The sequence below is a fragment of the Equus caballus genome, chromosome 4 (assembly GCF_041296265.1).
Source record: "Equus caballus isolate H_3958 breed thoroughbred chromosome 4, TB-T2T, whole genome shotgun sequence".
Classification (NCBI taxonomy): domain Eukaryota; kingdom Metazoa; phylum Chordata; class Mammalia; order Perissodactyla; family Equidae; genus Equus; species Equus caballus.
In genome coordinates, this window is record NC_091687.1 from 92051188 (window position 1) to 92067947 (window position 16760).

Genomic DNA, 16760 nt, shown 5'->3' on the forward strand with positions numbered 1-16760 from the left:
ACCCATCATCTACATCATTTTATTCAGCCTGTGAGTTTCTTGGGAACATAAAGTGATATTAAGCAGATTGTAATGTATATAATTGGAAAAAAAAATGTTTGCATACTGGACCTACCATGCGTGTGTCCTTGAGTAAGTCACCTCCCCTGCCCTTGCCATAAGCCTTTATTTCTTCATCTCTGTGTTAGGTAATAATATTGTAGGGATATTATTAGGATTAAGTGAGATATTTTGTGGAAAAGGGTCCAGCCCAGTACCAGTTTCCTAGTAGATGTTTAATGAATCCTCTTTCCCCGTCTTGATTGTCTGCCTACGTACCCTGCGTAATGCTTTACACTTGTCTTAATTATCAACCAGATGGCATTAGAGCCACCCAGGAATGAAATATAATTGAGCAATGAAAGATGGGCAAGCCGTTTACTTCCTTTATGCTGGGAATAACTATGTTGTTTCTATTTGGGAGATTGTCTTCTACAAATAATATTTTAATCAATATACTTTTCCAGCACTTTACTGAAACATGCATTCTTCACTGAGCATATGTTATGCAAAACACAACTGCTATTTGTTCCTATGTGACTTGTACTTAGAATTCACTTGGTCTAAAAGAGACGTTCTTTTTCATTTTTTGTTTGTTCATTTGCTTATTCATATATTCATTCAACAAATATTTACCAAATGCTTATTATGTGCCAAAAACTATTCTAAGCACAAGGGCTGCATCCATGAACAAAGCAATTTTGTTAATAATTACACGCTAGGTAAGATTTGAGTCCAAAAGGTGATCCTTTTCTTGAAGGGGCTTATTGCCTGGATTTTCTTCCCAGATCCTTGAGCAAAAAAATATGATCACCAATCCTGGTTTGCTTGACTTGATTAATAGTAAGTCATTCGAGGGTAAGGACAAGTGTTTTATCTTTGTTTTCTTCTTAATCTAGCACCAAGCACCGCGCTCTCGTATAGACGCGTCTTACAGTTTGGTGATGGTGACAGCAGCAGCAACAGCATTAAGTCATAGAGATAATTTGTGCTTTAAGAATAGGCGCTTGCGCGAGAACTTAATCTAAAAGAACCCCTCAGGGCCAGCCCTGGTGGCCTAGTGGTTAAGTTTGGGGCACTCTGCTTCGGCAGCCTGGGTTTGGTCCCCAGGCATGGACCTATACCACTTGTCTGTCAGTGGCCATGCTGTGGTGACAGCTCATATACAGAAAGGGGAAGATTGGCAGCGGATGTTAGCTCAGGGCAAATCTTTCTCGGCAAAAAAAATTAAAAAAAAAAAAAAGAAGACCTCTGACAGGGTGACAGCTGTGAATTCAGGGCACTCTTAGACTATTCAGCTGGCTTTTAGAGCCAATTAAAGACCCTGTTTATTGATGCACTCAGGAATTCCATATTTAATGTACTGTATGCATTTTGATAAGCTTTAGAAAGTATTTATGAAGCAAAATATTTGCTGTAAAAACATTCACCTTCACTCTGGTTCTTTTTTATGTGGAAAGGCTGACTTTAAATCCAGAACACATTAAAAATGTTGGTTGAGGCATGCTGCTTTCTGTCACTCAACGAAAGTGACCATCAAATTCTATACTCTTTTCATCTAAGCACTAGGCACAAAGCATTCATAATGTTAACGTCTATACAGTTAATAATAATTATTTTTAATTGGAAAATTAAGAGTGGAGGAAGACTAATTTCATTCTGTTATGCTGTAAGTGTTCTCGGCAATTTTCTAAACCTTTCACTGCAATAACTTTGCCCCCAAAATAAGACTACATGTTTTAATTGCTCTCATAGTGATATTGACTAGTACAAAGTTGCCTAAAGTAGCAAGAATAAGATTTTTTTAATTTAGACCTTTCGTTTTTAGTTTATGTTCCAGTGATATTGTGTGTGTGTGTGTGACCAGTTTGAGCCCTAACTGCTTAGTAATTGATGGGAAAAGCAGATGACCATTTATCTGAGGTGTACTAGATGTCAAGCACTGTACTAAATGCCTTCTAGTACATTATCTTACTTAAACATCACTACAAGGCTGAAAGAGTTTATTGCAATCTGTATTTTATAAACAGGAAAGCTGAGGCTCAGAGAATTTAAATAATTTTTTCACACTTAGACTAATAATAAGTAGCAGATCTGAGGTCTGACAGATCTTCTTCATTCTTCTCACTGTACCATAGTCTTCTCAGTGAGAACATTTGTTTCCATCTCTTTCTGAGGCTTTGGTTTTCTGTTTTATTAATATGACAATATTTGTTAGAAACTACATCTAATTCTAGTTGGGAAGAATCAAGAAATAAATAAATTTAGGAGCTAATTACTTATGAGTGAATGAGTTCTAAAAGAAGGGACTAGCCTGCAAACACAGAAGTGCTGTCATCCCAGCAGTCATGGGGTGGCCTTGGTGCCTCTTGCCAGTCATCTGAGGGAGCCTGTCAAAGCATTGTCCTCATTGTTAGAAACAGGAAGTATGACGGGCATTGCTTCCCCTTCTTTCTGCACAATATATATTCTAATTGTAATCCTAGTGTCAGTTTCCCTTTCTTTCGAACCATCCATCATCATTCAGCATTTTCTCTGGTGACTGTCACCTGGACTCTGACAGCCGAGATTAGACCGTAAGCATAATGAATGAAGGAGAGAGAGATGCTCTGGCCCTTTCGGTACACTTCTCAGGATTGAACAACATGTTCTTTAAGAATGTTCATGACAGCACCTCCCAGGTTAGTTGATTACGGGAAGGCGTGTGAGGAGAGGCAGGTTTTGTTTCTCACCCAGAATATTGAAATGCTAGAATAAATCTCAGAGGGTAGAGACTCGCAGACCACCGTACAGTATTCGGCCGTGGCCTTTTCTTTTCATTCTGACAACTTTATTTTCAAAGAGGTTTTCTTTGGGTTGGTGCTGTTAATTGGTAATTTAGTAAGCTAGATTTGGACTTGTAGCCTGTAAGGAGGAGATTGCGTTAAATGCAGTGTAGATGGCATTTGGTAATGGGACTAGAAGAGTATATGAGGTTTCTATAGATGGAATTTTGGTCAGGGGGAGAGGGGTGCAGGTAAAGAGGAGAGTCTCTTTTTTCCTATTTCTACCCGAGGTTTACTTTTTATTTAGTTTAACCGCACTGTGTGAATCAGTAATCATCTTTCTGTAACTATCAGGGATTCAGAACAAATGAAACTATTATTTAGTTTCTAGCCTGATGCACTGTCATCGAGCCTTTATTTTCACAACCAGTCTCCCTCTCACTGACATTTCTGGTGGCTCCTGTGCCTTATTTTTGGTATTGTATCTTTCTTTTGTTATCTCTGTTCCCTATATGATTGTTATTAACAAATGTTTATTAAGCACACCTACTACCTGTAAAGCTTTGGGGGTACAGAAAGAATTGCTTAGTTTGTTAGGTTTTTGACAGTTTACGGAGGACCTCATGTGTACCTTTTCATCTAATTCTAACACATTCTATGAAGTTAGGTGTTTATTCCTTCATTCATTCGGCAAATGTATGCTTTTATAACTACTTTCTGGGAAGTTACATTCCAGGTGGCCAAAAGTTTACATAAGCTTTAGAAAACAAAGGACAATAATAGAAGTGAGGTTCTATGGGTTATTTTATATAAAGTCATTGTTAATGGAATTGTGCCCATTGGGAGAGAGGCACCCAACAGTTTAGGGCTAGACCTGGGGCCTAAAGGAGTGGTAGGAGGGGAGGAGGCTCTCCAGATGGGAGTGCAGTCTGGACCAGGGCATGGAGGTGGGCATACATGCAACGCTTTCAGTGTGCGTGAAGTTTGGAGCTAGGTTAATCAGGTCTGTATTTAATTACTGAATATCTAAAATCATAGAACTTCAGAATTTTTAGAAACCATTGGAGGTCATGTAGTTCAGCTCACATTTGTCTTTAAAAGAGATGCTCATAATGATTAGATTAGTGCATTATTTTTTTGGTGTAGATTTATTTATTTTATAGGAAGTTATTTATGTTTTTCCTAGAGTGCAGAATATAACCCGGTTTCTTCTACACATACACGTTTCCTTGGTGATTCAGATCTGACTCCACTTTATGCTCTGACAAAGAGAAGTGTTGATAAAGAAGATATATTTATTCTGGGGTTTTGTCTGTCTGTAACCATACCATGTGACCTTTTGAAAAGGATTTTTATTAAAGGAATAGAGTTTGTGGTAGTCTAGACTCTCTCCTTTTGCTTTCAACTCAGCAAAATCACTGACTTAGCAGAACACTAATATCTCTGATGCAAATATAGTTATATTTTCATTTTTTTCAAAATGAGAGAAAACAGCTCATGATTTTGAATCAAGAGCTGTACATGCCAATTATATTTTCTGTTTTTTTAAAGAAAAACCATGTTCTGATTAGTTGGTGGAAACAACTGATCCAAATGGGATTTGTCTAGACTCTCATGCCTCTGGGAAGTCTTGATGATCCAGGGTATGGATTTCTGAAGCTTCACATGTTTTTATCAGTCAATTTCCAAGATGCCGCAGAGACCATTAAGACAGATAATAAATCGGGTGAGATTTAGTTATATTTGGTATCCTGCAAAGAACTATAATTAGAATGAAAATGTTTAATTTAGACAAAAGAAATGAAATATTTTAAGTATAGATTGTTGGGTTTTGAGGAAGCCCATTAAATAGCATCTTCCTTTCCTGTCAAAGTTCTGAAACTATTAAGAAACTATTAACATAAATAAGGTAGGTGGAAGGTGAAATACCACTTTTATATTGGTATAAGTGAGACTGAAGGATGTAGCCTAGTTTGAGAGCAAAGTGAGTTTTCTAACAGAACATCGAAATTAGACATTTACTGATCCACTTAGAGAAGGTGCTAGACTACTTCATCCTTCTCTGACAAGGCAGGACTTTCGTTGCTAAATTTAGCGAGACAACGCTTACTATCTACAGGAATTCTGGTTTCTAAAGTGGAAAAGGGGGTTCCTGAGGCATGCATGCCCAGCTTTTTCTTCTCAATTTTACCTAAAGAGTTTCTTCACTTCCCCTAGAGTGGGTAAAAGATGGAGGGAGGCCAAAAATTACATTAATTGAGCTTCATTCTAATAGAAAGAAGCATGAATGGGGGAGGGGGAGCATTTCTCCCAGCATCCTAAAGTACACATTTTTCACATTCTAAACTCTTTGAAATTACGATGTATCTTAAATCAATGGCGTCTTAATGGCCGTTTCAATTCATGAACCTCTTAAGGACCATTTGAGGAAAGAATATGAGTCTTGGTTTAGGAACAGCTTCTCTTTAAACCTTCTGATAGCATCAAGAACATGTCAACATTAAACGTTGCAGAATGGATATCAGCAGCCTGGAATAAAATACTTGGTGACACTGTTTAGAAAACGAGCTTTTTGACAATGCTGAGTCATTCAGAAGAGCTAGACTCTGACTGTTATAGTTTTAAGAAGACCTTAAACAATTTATTTTTCTTATATTTCCTTATTAAATGTGTAGGAAAGATTGATGGTAAACATCTATTTATTTTAAAAACCAAAGGAACTTTTCAGTGAGAAAAATAAAGATTCTAAGTAATAAGGAAGCATTGTATAGTTTAATTAGCAAGACTTTTTTTCTTAGTGTTACATAAAACAGTAGTGTATCTTAACAATCAGTAGGGTCTTAGGCTTGGTCGGTTAGGTTTCTGTAGGTCTCTGCTCCAGTCTTTACAGCCCTGGACATCTTTGAATGGCACTTCCTCCTTCCCCTGAAGGTTTCATGTGCTGTACTTTCCAAGATAGGCACTGCTGATTAGAGGTCAAAATTAGCCTTAACTGAGTTAAATCCTTGCACTGTTTCTTTAAACATATTATTTATTCTTACTCTGCTTCCATGTTATCGCTTCAAAGAGAAAATGCTAATCCATAGTTTAGTTAATAAGAAAGACTGGATCAAGTCATCCAAAATAATTTTGTACATATTGAAGGCAATCGTTTTCAAAGATGGTCTTACTTATAGCAGTATAACATTTGTCTGTATAGGTTTGGTTTATTTCTTTGTAAAAGTTCTAATAAACTAAATTTCTCTTTTTTCTTTTTGCTGAAAGGGGGTCCTGATGACAACTTAATTGAAGGTGGAGGAACAAAATTTGTCTGCAAACCTGGAGCCAGAAATATTACTGTCATATTCCATCCATTACTAAGGTAAGTCAAATCCTATGTACTCACTGAAGATCAGTGTTTTCATTATTTATGCTGGTAGGTCAGTCAGCCTTGAACCAAGCCATTAAGAACTTGTTCCGTTTTCTAGGGCTTCACTCTCAAAGTTTGTCAACAGAACAAGTAGTGTCAACCCCACTAAGAAGCTACTTGTTCTCAGGAGTTCACTCCATAAATACTTTGATCTGATTTTCCTTCCTGCTCCCTGCCCCTGCCCTTTCCCCCTCCCCCTCCCTCTCCCTATCTCTCTCTCTCCCTTCCCTTTCTTAGCTGTTTCAGGGGTTGGCAAACTGTTGCCCATGGAAGAAATCTAGCCTGTCATGTGTTTTAGTAAATACATTTTTTTTAATAAAGATTGGCACCTGAGCTAACATCTGTTGTCAATCTTCTTTTTTCTTCTCCTCCTCCTCCTCCTCCGCCCCCCCCTCCTCCCCCTCCTCCTCCCCCCCAACCCCCCCCCCCCCCCCCCCCCCCGTACATAGTTGTGTATTCTAGTTGTGAGTGCCTCTGGTTGTGCTATATGGGATGCCGCCTCACCATGGACTGGTGAGTGGTGCCATGTCTGTGCCCAGGATCCGACCTGGGGAAACCCTGGGCCGCTGAAATGGAGCTCGAGAACTTAACCACTTGGCCACCAGACCGGCCCAGTAAATACATTTTTGTTGACATACAGTCATGCACCTCCGTGTGTGTGTGTTGCTCATAGCTCCTTTTGTGCTGCAATTACAGAGTTGAATATTTGCAACAGCACTCATATGGCCCACAAAGCCTAAAATCTTTACTCTCTGGCCCTGTACAGGAGAAAATTGCAGACCCCTATCTGCCTAACTAATTTACACTAATGACTCAGATATCTTTTCAGAATTGGCAGGTCCCTGAACAAAAATGATTTATAAAAGCTGAAATACATTATATCAGTCAAATACATGGCTTTATATATTGAAGAAAAACTTGATGGTGACTAGAATGAAATCTGTTATAATGCTCAGTTTATTGTGATACTATGATTGTCAGACAGTAAGAATTCATGATACTTCCATTTAAAAAATTTCTAATCCCTAAATACATTTAAAAATGTACTTCTTGGGAGTGGACAAGTCAGGTGGTATTATATGGATCTAAAGTTTCAGTTTTGCAAGATGAAAAAATTTTACAGATCTCTTATACAACAATGTGCATATAGTTAACACTACTGTACGGTACACCTAAAAAAAGATTAAGATGGTAAATTATTTGCTATGTATTTTTGACCACAATAAAAAGGAGTACTTTCTGGACACAGATATCCAAGATAATGTTATTTGTGCATTTTGTCTGTAATGAACCATTGTACATTTTTGCCGTATTTTTCTATAATGGACCAGAAACTCTTGGGTTCATTAAAGTTAGGTACCCCAGCTCATCACATTGACGTTCTCAGGTGACTCCTCTGATATTTGAGGCATTTAGTATAATAGTTAAACAAATGCTACTGAAGTGGCCAGAGATAATACTCTGTATACTTTTCCAAACCATATGCAGTTTATTACTGAAATTGTCCTACCTTCTCATTAACCAAGACTTACTAAATTGATATCAGTAGAAATACTTCAATTTAAATCTCTTATTTAGGTAACCAGTTTTTTAAATTGTACTGGAATACTTTACCCATTTAGTTTTAAATGCAAAAATACAAATACATAAATTAAACAACAAAAAACCCTGACTTTCACACATAAAATAAGAGATTTTTAAAGAAATGTTATTAACCTTAAGAAAATCTGTTTTAGCAAACATTTGCAGCAAGTAAATTCATATAATTTAAGAATCAAGGAATTGAGAGAAGTAAGACTATTCCTTTATAAATTTAGTTGATTTTACATATATATATATTACAACATATAGAATTTCTAGATTAAGTAACAATGCTCTTATATATCAACTGACTTTGGTAATTAGTTCACTACTCACTCTCTTCTCCAATTACAATTGATTTCTACTTAGTTAGTGTTGCTAATTGTTAGGAAAATGGGGAAATACCTTAATCATTATAGGCATCTTCTAACCTAGATTTAACACCATAATTTACTGCTAAGTTATGCTTTGGCTTGGATAAATGGAATCCTTATGCTTACATTTGTTCCTAAGTATAGAAGAAACCCTTTGGAAGCTTTTTAGCAGTGTGCTCAATAACCACTTTTCAAGAGATTTTTTTCCCATAAACTTTAAAAAAAATTTTAATGTGAAGTCAGGAGAATGGGAAAAAATATATGGTTATTTCACACTTAACAAAATGCATTTCTGGTAAAATACTTGCAGAATTTAATGTATTACAGTTTTTTTGTGCGTGTGAGGAAGATTGGCGCTGAAGTACTATCTGTTGCCAATCTTCCTCTTTTTGCTTGAGGAAAATTGTCCCTGAGCAAGCATCGGTGCCAGTCGTCCTCTGCTTTATATGTGGGATGCCACCTCTGTGAGGCTTGATGAGTGATGTGTAGATCCATGCCTGGGATCTGAACCCGTAAACCCCAGGCTGCTGGAGTGGAGTTTGCAAACTTAGCCACTACACAACAGGGCCGGCCCCAATAATTCTTGACAATTATTTTTTAGTATTGCATTTATGCTGCTTCACTAGGGAGTTTTCAGGCTTGATAATACTCCTGCTCGTTATACTCACTTGTTTGGTCTCTACTTTCACTCAGAATTTAAGTTTATTATAGGTTAGAACTGGAGAAAGTTTTGTTGCGTGGTATAAATAGTTTATCATTCATTTGTTCTCTGTGTAACTCTTAATGGAAGTCACAAGAATATTTCGTGGTCTGCAAGGTAATTCCTTTCTAAGCAGGTGATCATTATAGTCTTTAAATTAGCCTTTGTCTCAAATTGCAGTGTTCCTTCTCAAACCCACTATAGAGTCTCAACTGAAAACTCATAATGTGCTTATTGAACTTCAAATGACTAATATCTTTCAGCATTTTTTTATTTTAGTTTTTACACTTCACCGTTGGCTGATTATTGGATTTATTATTTCTTCTAGAGTTTGGAAGTTTAGCTTTGGTAATGAGAAGAATCAATGTGCATTATCATACAAGGATATTTCATTTTTACTATTATCATTTAAAGAAAGCTTTTCTCATTTCTTCTGTAGTCATTCTTTTATTCTCTCGACAAATGTTTATTGAACACATACGATGTGTGTTCTCCCCTAAATGTGGACTTTTGTTTAGAAATAGTCACTCTTATTTTTATGGGATTATTTAAGTAAAATATGTATAGATAAATTTTCCATCCTTTGCCCCTTGCTCTTTTTCCATGCCAGTTCCAAATGAATGTGATTTACCATTTTATTATTTAAAAGACAATATAAACATAGTGGAAGAGGCAGTGTAGAAGAATGGGAAGATGGGGAAAAAGCACAGGATTTGAAGTTGAAAGCGAAAACCACAAGTTATGTAGGTTCAAATCTGGTTTCCTTTACTTCAGTTTTGTTCGCTGATTATTTATTGGACTCTGATTCTATGCCAGGTCCTGGGGAAACAAAAAAATAGGATCAAATCTTTGTTGAAAGGTACTCACTTGGTAGTTGCATGGGTGGCAAAAATGAAGAAGCCCAAAACACCAATTATTGGAGAGGACGTGGATCAGTGGGATTTCTCATACCAAGTATGTAAGTCAATACATCCTCTCTTGAAACTAGTTTGACATTATTGAGCAATCACATATCTTGTCACCCAGTGGTTCCCCTCCAAATGAGTTTCTACTTGTATGGAGTGACTCATGTTATTTTCCCATCTCAATTTTTCAAACTCTTTTTCTAACTGCTTATAATAATTATTCTTTGTTTAGAACTTACACGTATTCAAAAAGTAAGTTCAGAAGGACCTTAGCACAAGTTGACTTTTATCACAAGCCAACATGTTTGAACGTTGTCATTGTTTTCTTACACTCTGTTATTGAACTCAGATATTTTTCATTGGAAGGGAGAAACCCTTTCAAGTGTGTAGGTCCTTCATTTTCCTTTGCTGCTCTTCCCCCATATCTAGCAACACTTGTACTCTGTCTTCCAGAAACTTTGCATACGGCTTTTCTACACTTTGTTTATTAAAAATGTTCTTTGCATAATTTTTATTCAGATGGCAGCACATTCTTTGCAGCCTAAAGGTTTTCCATATTGAAAACTCTGAACCACCCTGCTAAGAACACCACACAGCAGATTCCCATTATGCTGTTTTATATATTCCTGGCAGTCATTTATCCTATCCTCCCATAAAATTATTGTTCAAGGTCTTTGGATCTGGTAACCTTGCAAACTTGTTTTTGTACCAGCCTCATCACTAGGAAATCTCACGGGTATTTGAGGCAGATCTACTGACTTCCAATTTGCTCCCTACCCATTAACTCTGCTGGCCCCTTGATTTGTTTATTTAATGCTTTTCTTTACTATTTTCTCTTTCTGATTAAGAAACCAGAAAATTGTCTCTTAGAGAATGAAATTTTTAAAAGATGAGCTATAGTATTACCTTGCTTGCTTCACTCTTAGCCTTACAAGACATTGTGTGCAAGTAAACCCTTAAGGAAGGCTTTGATGATGAGGTCATCTAATCAATTTTTCTGCCTGAGGTTCTAAATGAACAAAAACATGGTGAAATAAATAGGTTTCTAGCCATGCCTAAGTAGATTCTGAGATACTTTCACCAAAATATAGACCCTGAACATGATAGACTCTTTTTTCCTCTGCTGAAACGTTTGCTGTTTTCAGCTTTCTCTGGAAACATTCCAGAGGAATGGATGGATTCACTATGATAAATGGAATATATTTTATAGGCTTTGAATTTGGGGAACAGAAGGAAGATATGTTAGTGTTGAAATTTGAATGGCATATTTCTCTTCTTTTGTCTAGGTTTGACATGCGTTTAGGTTTTTTACAAAAATAATTTTTTTAATAATTACATCATGGTAATTATTAATCATGATCTAAATATAAATAAACCTCTACCAATGAAGTATAATTTATTAAAATATCAACCACATTTTGACATAGAGTAACAGTTTTTAATTACAATTAATATATAATGAAACCATTTCAAGAAATTTGGAATTACTCTGTGGCTGCTATTTGTGGAATTTTGGAGGGAGAGAGTAAGACTTTATTTTTCTCTTTGTTGTTACATTTGTTTCTCATTCTTTATTCTCTAGAAACTGAAAACAGAGAATATATTGTGGCTTAGATTTGTTAGTACAGTTTCTTCATGTAGCAGAAAATGGGTGACAACAAAAATTATTCCTTTAAAAATCTAAATGCTTGTAGAATATGACTAAAGTATTCAGAAAATGCTCTAATGCTTTCTCTGTTTATCTGTCATGTATGCAATCTGAGCCAATAAGGCAAATTGATGGGGAGTGTTATTAATGAGAACAAAGTCATACATTTGGCTCTGTTGGACTCTCCTTCTCACAACCGTAGGCTTCTGGTTTCAAAGATGGAATCGCAAAGAAAAATGTTGAGATTTAATGCAGCCCATCATTGCTTGAGAAACAAAAATTCCAAAGCCTTAGAGCTAGGACAAGTCTCATGAGTCCCAGGAAGCCTTTTCCCTTTGTCCTCACATGGCCTCTTCTTTTTATAAGGACAGGAGCCCTATTGAATTAGAGTCTCACCTTTGTGACCTCATTTACCTTAATTATCTCCTGCAGAGAATGTTCGTTAAGTTTTGCAGTTAGGACAAACTCAGGAAATTAATTTACTAAATGACTTATTTAATCATTCTTTTAGCACTGGAGCCATTGTTTCAATGGAAAGACATCTTGTATATTGCATGGTAGAGAGACTAGACCACTGAAAGTGGGCTGGGGGGTGGGTAGGAGTGACCACATTTTTATTTTTGATGTTGGCCAAATCACTGGGAGTCTTAGTTTTCCCTGTTTGTAAAATAAAGGAGTTGGTTGGTTTAGATTTTGCTATCTACTTTTCAAGTTATGCAATCCTGTGACTGGGAAATGCTTTTATAATATTTGGGGACTCCAAAGGCGTGACATTTTAAAATTTAAAAGTCCAAATGACAACATGTTCCTTGTTTTGCTTGTTTGCTTCAACTAGCTTTTAAAAGGATTTGGTTCTTTAGGGTGGTTAGCACTTTGCACACATAAAGTGTGTTTATTAGGAGACAATTGAAGAGCAGATGTTTGCACTCTTGGGGTGACTTGGCAGAGGTAAGAGACTGGAGACATAGTGGATGATGATGGCATTTAAAATTGCAGAAATGTCACTGATGCTTACTCTGTTGAATGCAACTTGAATATTGAATATCCAGGCTGTGAACATTTTTCAGTATTTATCAGCCACACTTCATTAAAATCAGACAGCAATTAAAGTCTTCCTGGGTAGAACAAAAAATGAAATATTTATTGGTCAATAAGGAAGAGGCTGGCATTTAGGTCAGTGAGGGAGATGAAACTTTCTTGGCATCTTGGGCTTTGGTGATGGACAGTATCTCTCCTTTTGGCTGCACGCCTTTCTTAAGGCAACAGCAATAAGAACAAAAAATCATTGTGATCGTATCGTCTAATCATATTTGTCTCTAATTACAGAGAAGAATAACTTCTAAAAGAATCTTGTCGGATATAGAAACTGCCAGTTAGCAGACAGTATGGGGGACTGTTCCAAAGTTACCCGTGGCCTGGTTGTGAAATAGCTTTAAAGTGCCTGTGATTATGAGGGGTCTTGAAGTTAGGTCAACAGGTAACAGAAACCAAACCTGGAACAATGAAAGTCTCCAAAATTGATTATGCCATTAGCATAGTGGGTTATATTTCTAAAAATGGTATTCCAAAGTAAATGACAACTGTGATTAACATTTTTATTTTATATTTTTTTGTATTATTAATTATAGCACTTTAATATTGCTTGTTGACACTGCTGGCAGATCAAAGGCATATAAAATTCACTGTTATAATTAAGCATAATAAAAATCCATTTGCTCATCCATTTAACAAAATTTATTGAGAATTTATTTTATGCCAGGTCCTCTCCATTTCATGACTAACTAAGCCTCTGCCCTTGTGTAATATAATCTAGTGGAAAGGCCAGACAATAAAAAAGTAAAGTAATACACATAGAAAACAATATCAGGTACTGATAGTTTTTTGAAGAACAACAGAGAAGATTTAGGAATTTGATAGTGACTGGCAGTGTGGGGGGCCACTATTTTGGATGATAGGGTTAAACTGGGAAGGCCTTTCTGAGAACAGGACATTTGATTAGACTTGAAATGAAGTGAGGGAGGAAGCCATGTGACTATCTGGGGGAGAACGACCTGGGCAGAGGAAATTTTAAGAGGAAAGGATATGTTCATGGAACAGTGAGCAGACTAATGTGAATAAGGGGTGTGTGTTGCTGGGGGTGAGGGTGGGGATGTTGGGGCAGATGAGTGGGGAGCTAGTAGGCAGGGTAGTCAAGGTAAAAATTCCTTCTTTTTGTTTAAACATCAAGGAGGGCATTATGTTTAGATTTGCAAGAAACTTTGGGGACTAAATCTAAACTTCCAAAGACTATCAAGGCTTAGAGAAAGCCTGATATAATGGCTGTCAGGAAAAACTTTTCTTTTTTTCTTCTTCTTCTTCTTCTTCTTCTTTTTTGTTTTTTGCTGACAAAGATTGGCCCTGAGCTAACATATGTTGCCAATCTTCCTCTTTTTGGTTAAGGAAAATTTGCCCTGAGCTAACATCTGTGCCAGTCTTCCTCTGTTTTGTATGTGGGTTGCCACCACTGCATGACCACTGATGAGTGGTGTAGATCTGTGCCCAGAAACCAAACCTGGGCCGTCGAAGTGGAGTGCACGAACTTAGCCACTCGGCAACCAGGCCAGCCCCAGGAAAACTATTTTTTGAGACTTTTATCTTACTGGATTTGGGCATTCGGGAAGTTCTGTTTTTAATGGAGAAGTCATTAGCACTACTCTCTCTGGTGTATTGAAAATCCTTTGTCCCTCCTAACAATTATGTATCCTGAAATGGAAAATTATTATTTGATGTAGCCCACTTTGACAGTATTATCCAAAGATATTGAGCAAATATTATTATGCCATTAGCCTGACAAGCTGTTATGAAGTAGTTATCCTGTGTGACATTCCAGACATATGCGTTTTTAAGGAATAGTTGTGGCTGAACTATAGACTCCTGTTTTCTCCTAAGGAAGTAGTATGGCTTGGTACACTGTTTTGCAGAAGGTCTTATAATTTTTGGTATAAGCTTTACCAACAGATCTAACAGATTTTTATAAAAAATAATTCTAGGATAATCACTTAACTACTTATGAATTATATATATTAGTCTAAACCTGGTCTAGCACAAAAGATCTTTTCAACCTTTTCTGGCACTAACTCTTTCTCATAAATGAATGAATTTGGTAAGACCATTTTAGGTCTTCAAAATTCCAAATCTGCATTCTTTTAAGATCTTAGATTTCTGCTCTTCATGATCTTTCCTTTCTCAAATCCTTTCCTGATATCATTTCACAGTGAAGGGGGAGGACAGTGGTTGAGATGTGTCTTCTCTATGAAGGGAGTACACAATAAATATTTGCTTAAAGAATTAATAGGTAACTTATAGCAGTGCTTAGCAAATATTTGTTGATTTGAAGTGAATTTTTTTAATCAGATATGAATAAAAATGTAAAGGAAAATTATTTTTTCTTTAGTCTTGAGGTTGAAGTAGATCAGTCTTTCTTGCATACCTAACAATGGTACACTAGATTTTTTTGCATCTTTGTAGTTCTGTTGTAACTAGAAAGTGTTATAGGATAAAATATAGAAATATAAAGGTAAATTTAGAAATTTGCTTTTTTTAACGGCATTGATCCTAAACTACGACTCTTGTAACTTAGCTTCATGTTCTGTTTTTAGTAGTTATTAGAAACTTAGATACTTTTTCCTTTCACCTTTTCTTTTTTTTATTACTACAGGGAAAACGTATGATTACATAAAGTAACTTTTGCCTTATCATTCTTTCATGAATCATGGAAGCCCCTTCCAAGATTATAAATCTTTTCTAATACAAGAAACCTTGCTTTGTAATCTTTCTTATTTGGACTCTTTTTTTATATTTTTTCACTTTTTTTTTCTTTTTTTGCTGAGGAAGTTTCACTTGGATTCACCTGGAGCTAACATCCATGCCAGTCTTCCTCTACTTTTTAGGATGTGGGCCACCAGCCCAACATGGCCACTAACAGACTGGTGAACGTCCACACCCAGGAACTAAACCAGTGCTGGCAAAGTGGAGTGTGCCAAACTTAACTACTAGGATACCAGGGCTGGCCCATTTTTTCTTCACTTTCATTTAAAACTATACAATGGCCTCTGCATCATTCCTTGATATTAGATATACATATATATAGTGTGTGTGGTTTGCTTTGAAAGAGGATTTAAGTTTGAGAGTTTAGAGTAAGCATGAATGTCACAAGTTGAAATAATTGTTCTGTATTTCTTTTCCCAATGTTTTTACCTTTGAGAAATGCACAAAAGTTGTCCTACCATGTCAGTTTGATGTGTGCATTGCTATTTGGCAGAATATTATTCTGAGTGTTCACAGGTATGTGATATTTTTATACAGATACATGTTTGTTCTTAATGAACTAAAGCGTATGTAGACATTTTGAAAGATGCTGGTGATTAGACAGTCTAGCAAATAACATTGTAGATCATACATTATTCATGCATGGGAGGTAATGTGGCTACCCTGTTGCATTTTTATGAAACTCACTGCTTTTTTCCCGGTCCTCGGAATTATGAAAAATATTGCTATGTTTTCAGAACATCTGACCTGTGAAGGCCTGTGAAGCACTTGAGTGGTGGTATATTAGATTTCAAACCCCACATTTGAGAAACTGATTGTGAATTTATATTATAAACGTGAAATGCTTTTAATCTTCAAATTAATTTTTTGAGATTAAAATTTCTAAGCTTTTATTTTACTTTGGTACTTTCCAAATATGTTGTATGATATATGGCTGAACACTGACTGCAGCTAACTGGCAATTTTATATTAGTAAGTGAAATTGGGAGCCAATCAAGGCTCCAACCCACATATCAATGTACATTTCAACAACAGTGTCAAAAGAGGCAAAAGGTGCCGGTCTAGGGAGCAGGAAAATACAGGTCATTCCTATGAGAAACAGTAGGAAGAACTAGAAATGTTAGTGAAGAATAAGATTTGATGTCTGTTTTCAAATATATAAATATCTATCACTTAAAAGAGATAAAGCCATTTTGTTTTTTGTTATTTCATAAGTCTGCATTAGAACTACTTGGTTGAATATTAGAGATTTGACTCTACATAATGCAAATTTTCTAATGAATAAGGCAATCCAGATATAGGAAAGCTTTCCTTAGAAGACCATATGCTTCCTGGAGATGCTTAAGCAGAAGCTGAATTCAAGGTACAGTAAACTAAATGGTGAACTGTCAGGTCTACATTCTTTAAATCTGTGACTGTCAGTCTTTCTAATATACTGTGCAACTTCAGAGCTCTGTATAGATATGTTTCTTCCAGTCTTACTCATTTAGGTTACTTGTTATACTTCAGTTTAGTGTTGATGATTATCATTG

The 16760-nt window shown here is 36.2% G+C and overlaps 1 protein-coding gene across 6 annotated transcripts in view; it reads left to right on the forward strand.

Annotated features, from left to right (window-relative positions):
• EXOC4 (exocyst complex component 4) overlaps positions 1 to 16760 on the forward strand; it is a 738285-nt gene that overhangs the window by 321689 nt on the left and 399836 nt on the right. For all 6 annotated transcript variants that reach the window (XR_011438236.1, XM_023640178.2, XM_005609413.4 and 3 more), the window contains exon 10: positions 6069 to 6165. Coding sequence is in view for 5 of the 6 variants with exons in the window: in XM_023640178.2 (XP_023495946.2) it covers positions 6069 to 6165 (97 nt within the window). In the remaining variant the exon portion in view is untranslated. The remainder of the gene's footprint in view (positions 1 to 6068; positions 6166 to 16760) is intronic.